At 40.9% G+C, this 5388-nt stretch overlaps 1 protein-coding gene across 1 annotated transcript; it reads right to left on the bottom strand.

The window, feature by feature from the left end:
* Window positions 1-1219: 1219 nt before the first annotated feature.
* On the bottom strand, window positions 1220-5126 carry LOC118361016 (serine/threonine-protein kinase pim-1-like). The gene is made up of 6 exons (XM_035740707.2): window positions 4720-5126; window positions 4393-4499; window positions 4195-4245; window positions 3478-3844; window positions 2928-3104; window positions 1220-2795 (listed from the first exon to the last, which is right to left on the bottom strand). Exons 1-6 carry the CDS (start codon window positions 4799-4801, stop codon window positions 2614-2616), a joined length of 966 nt encoding a protein of 321 aa, XP_035596600.1. The 5' UTR covers window positions 4802-5126; the 3' UTR covers window positions 1220-2613.
* Window positions 5127-5388: the final 262 nt, after the last annotated feature.

Here is a 5388-nt window from a genome sequence, read left to right as displayed (position 1 = left end):
CATCTCAATTTGGTTGAGGTCGGGGGATTGTGGAGGCGAGGCCATCTGATGCAGCACTCCATCACTCTCCTTCTTAGTCAAATAGCCCTTACACAGCCTGGAGGTGTGTTGGGTCATTAATAGTCCCACCAAGCCCAAACCATATGGGATGGTGTCGTGCCTTGACTATCATTAATGTGTTTGACTGTTATTCTATAAAATAATTACATACCACGTTCAATTATTATGCAATTAAATTAATCATATAACAATTCATTAAGTAGTAATCTGGGGCACCACGGGAAAACGTATTTAACGAGTTACTATCTCCTGAATTAAACTCTTGTAAGGTATATTCCTATCTATAGATAACAGTCACTTATTAATGTATTTTTACCACATATCAGTCTCATTATGAACGTCGCATAATCCTATAAATCTGCATAAACCCTAGTCTCCATGATGAATCGGCGATACACAAATTGGCTTAATTATTTATTAATTATTTACTAACTAAATAATCACACAGAATTACAAACACGATAGACAATCTACAGATTACTACATAATGCAATTACATACTACATAATGCAGTTGTTGAGATGTGTCTGTTACTTGAAATCTGTGAAGAGTTTATTTGGGCTGTAATTTCTGAGGTAACTCTAATGAACTCTAATGAACTCTACAGAGTGTCTTCCATTCCTGTGGTGGTCCTCATGAGAGCCAGGTTCATCATAGCGCTTAATGGTTTTTGCGACTGCACTTGAAGAAACTTTCAAACTTCTTTACATTTTCCGTATTGACCGACCTTCATGTTTTACAGGACTATTTGCTTATTTGAGCTGTTATTGCCATAGACTTGGTCTTTTACCAAATAGGGCTATCTTCTGTATACCACCCCTACCTTGTCACAACACAACTGATTGACTAAAACACATAAATATATGACAGGTGTGGTTCACCTACAACTCCAAAAAGTACCTGGATGTGCGCATGTTCGTCAGCTTTTGTCCCTGTCAACTTTGAAATATGGTAATAGTCTACACCCCACTTCTTACACACGAAAGAGTTGAGCTATGTGAACTCTGAGCAGGTGTGGAGCAGTGGTGGCAACTTCTCTTGTTATTCATTCACGTCAATCTAATTCTCACCTGAAATAGGATTGGGTTTTAAGCTATTTTTTCACTTGTGTTTGTAGTTGAAATACCAGGCTCCTGAAGTAAAACAAGTGGGCCAAAAGTCAAGGTTAAAAAAATATTTATTGAAATCGTATAAAAATAGTTCATATAATTTACAATTCTAATTTGGATGAAAACAAAACAAACTAAGCTGCAATCATGCAACAAGAGGTGAAAACAATGTTGATGTATGACACATACTTGCTTACTCAGAACATTGTCAATTCATCCAAATCAACAGCAGACAAATAACTAACAGTTACCATCAGTAGACTTTCAACATACATTAAAATGGAAGTGCTTTGAAGGTTATTTACTTACACACACACACACACACACACACACACACACACACACACACACACACACACACACACACAAGATTAAGCCATAAATATGGTCAAAATACATTTAAATAATTTGTGGGCCCCTAAACAACTGTGGAATGAAATATACAGCCGAAATTCTCTATAAATAAATAAATAATTCCACACAGCTCGAGTGAGAAAAGTCACAAATATTATTCACAATAGCCTTATTCCTAGCCTATGAGGTGAAAGAGACATGTTTACTCTAACAAAAAAAGCCTTTAGTATTTTAGTGTGGCGCTTTGCATTACTGTGTGCATTCACATCTGGGTGAGTGGTAGTTGTGTGTAGACAGGCGTTAAAAGCTCCGAGGTGGATGCAGGAGAGTGAGGTAAGTCTTCCGGTTTTTGTTTGCACAGGTTTGTGTGTACTATAGGAGGTTCTCTGGCTGCTGTCGGTATTGGAAAATGGCAAAGGATTTACTGATCTAGTCCTATAAGACAAAAGCAGGAAATAAAACATTGTAAAGTAAAAAAAGAAGAAAAGTGACATGTTGGCTTCATGAAATTCAAGTATTTCCAGGGTCCCCAACAATCTGACACACCAAAGGCACTTCGATTTGCTCCTCTTTGCTTCCTGTGACACCCACTCATCAGTGAGGCAGGGCAGAGTACAATGGCTGGTTGGTAGCTAGCTAGTTATGTAACAAAGACGGTCCACTTGTTCATGCCTTCAGCAGAACAAATCACATGAATAGGGATGGACTTCGTCCTTTCTGGTGTACATACTCTCACACCACAGCCAATATTACAGAGCAAGTCCTTCGTAGGGGTGAGAATAGCTTTTGATATTACAGTGTCCAATTAAGTAGCCATTAAAGATGTTACGTTTTCATGAAGTCCAAAAGAAGAGTGAACAGGTGGGAGTCTGGCCACAAGAGAAAGAGATATTTAAATAAAATGTAACTTCCTTCTGTATAGTCCATATAGTCTTTGGTGTACAGCCACGTCAGTCCTCTGTTCTACTAGTCTCGGTCAGTGCAGTGATACAGTCATTGGGCCACCACGGTGGTGAACGCAGTAGGCTCGTGACTGATGCTGTGCAGTCTGATCTCTGTTCTACTAGTCTCGGTCAGTGCAGTGATACAGTCATTGGGCCACCACGGTGGTGAACGCAGTAGGCTCGTGACTGATACTGTGCAGTCTGATCTCTGTGCTCTGCTCTGCTGAGGACACTGTGCTCTGCATCCATGGGTGATTGATGATGTCCTCAAACGATGGCCTCTCAGCAGGCCTCAGGGACAGGCACAACTTTATCAACTGCTGGCACTCTGGAAGAAGAATGGGGATAATGGTTAGTCAGTGCTTAGACTGGTCACCCAATGACTAATACATGAGCAATATATTTCACTGGTGTAGCTTATTAGGTTTTAGGATGTTTTGTTCCAGTTATTGGGGCTCACCTGTGGAGATTCTTCGTCTGAAGAGCACCTGGCCTTGTACAATCTCCTCGTCCTGCTCGAAGGGGATATCTCCACACACCATGTCATACAGCAGGACACCCAAAGACCAAACAGTTGCTGACCGCCCATGGTACCGATGGTATTTGATCCATTCAGGTGGACTGTACACTCTAGTGCCTTTTGATAGAGAAATAACAATAATGGTTCAATTCAATGATGTGCTCAATTCCTATGAAGACATACTAGCACAGAACACTTTCAAAAATGGACACAAAAAATAAACATTAAGGACTGATTAAATAAATCTGTGATTATATGGATTAAACATTGATAAATAATCACTGCGTGCCTTCTATTGATGTCAAGCGCCAGTGAGCGTGACAGTAGGGTGTGTGAGAGTGAATGTGTGGGAGAGCCTGACATGTGACAATGTTTATAAACTTTGAGTTGTAAAAATGCACTTTCCCTCCAAAGGGTGGCGCCAAAATCAACACATCCAGCTAACCACTAAAACGGACTATGATTAGAGTATATCAACGAAGATGCTTACCATCGAAGTCGGTGTAAACAGTGTCTTTGAGCAATGCCCCGGATCCGAAGTCAATAAGCTTCATTTCGCCCGTCTGAAGATCAATGAGGATGTTTTCATCTTTGATGTCCCTGTGTACAACCCCACAGTTGTGGCAGTGTCGAACAGCTTCAAGAACCTGACAGAAAAAGTTCTTTGCCAGCTCCTCTGGTAAAGCACCTTTCTCAGTGATGAAATCAAAAAGGTCCTTGACCTTCTCCGGCCGTTCCATGACAATAATAAAGCTGTCAAGACGCTCGTACCAGTCCAGCATCTTTATCACGCCCCGAGCTCCATTCCCAACTTTCTTCATGAGTAGAATCTCCATGGGGACACGAGAGCCATTTGGCTGAAAATAAAATTGAAATCTGGTTAATTTCTGCCGCCAATAGTGGGAAGGCAATAATAAACATGTCGTCCCCCACGAATGATGCAGCTCCCCCCGGGCCAATTGTGATATGGCATGTGACCAACATTTCTGTTAATTACTATAGCTCCAGTCTTGGGTCACAGTTTAATTTTGTATGATGCCAGATCTCTATGGCAATACGCATCATTCGCCCGTTTCATTAAAATCGTGCCAGTGCGGTCTTGAGATATCGCTTGTGACGAACGAATGGAGCCAGATCCACAGTCCCCTGGATAACAACATACTATACATGTATTCAAACTAAAATGAACAACCAAAAGCATCCTTACCAGCTCTCCCCACTCCGAGACCCGATCCTTAGCCACATGTTTGACAGCAACCTGCGTGTGGGAAAAAAGGATCAGATCAATTAAACCTGATATTAGACGAGAAGATATGCAAAGATATGAATTGATTAGCCAACTTGTATTTAAAATATATATTTAAAGAATGCGACGGTTGACAATAAAAATGTAAGAAATACTAACCAATGCTCCATCTGAAATTCTTGTGCCAGAATACACCGTTCCAAAACCGCCACTTCCCAGCACAGAGCCAACCTGGTAAAGCTTCTCGAAAGGCTCCCTCTCTTTCCCTGTAAATATACAAGAACATACGATTAATACAACCCTTCCACATAGTTAGTGTAATGTTACATGTGTGAATACAAATAATTGAAGTACCCGAAAGGGAAACGGTTACTGTAGATTAGGTCAAATGGAAAATACAGTATTGGTAGCCTAGTTGCAAGGTAGCATTAATGTTACTCGTTAGCTAATAGCGAACCTCCATTTACAAGACAAGCGTCATCTAACCTTGGTGAACTTGAAGCTGGATTTTCGCCGGCATATCAACGGTGGAGATGTGAGTGAATGAGTTTAATTTAGACAGCAGCATTCTTGTAATCCCACGAAATTGACGATTTATTCTACAAATATTCCGATCTGGGATCCAGTTCAACTATATCTGGCGCGTGACCCACGTTGCTGTAGGAAAAAAATGCGGCACCAATCCTCGTCTCATCCGGATCTTGCGAAAACTCGTTATTTGGTCCTTAAACGTAAACGCCTTCGTATCCAGTGAGTTGAAATATCGAGTAGCCCAATGATACAATATGACTATTGATATAGTCAATTACTTGTAAACAGTAAGCCAAATTGTAAAAGAAAAACAGCACCTCACGTTTTGCTAGGACACCGGCTCTTTGAATTTGAGGAAGGGCAGGGAAGGACAAATATATATCCATAGTAAATGGGAGTAGCCACCACAAGGTCGATCGTCACTCTGTTCTCCGCCCACCACGCAGTCTCCACCAATGGTAACCATTATAGACTATACAAACGCACGTCAATCATATAATAAAAATAAAGAATAAAGTGTAACCCGCTAGACTAGCCGTGGCGGGAATTAAAACGCGCCAAAAGAAGCCGCATTTTCCTGCAGTTTAAAAGTAAACGCAAATTCAAGATCTAGGTGGAGCTAAC

Source organism: Oncorhynchus keta, chromosome 28 (genome assembly GCF_023373465.1).
Source record: "Oncorhynchus keta strain PuntledgeMale-10-30-2019 chromosome 28, Oket_V2, whole genome shotgun sequence".
Taxonomy (NCBI): Eukaryota; Metazoa; Chordata; class Actinopteri; order Salmoniformes; family Salmonidae; genus Oncorhynchus; species Oncorhynchus keta.
This window is presented reverse-complemented; position numbering and strand designations above follow the sequence as displayed.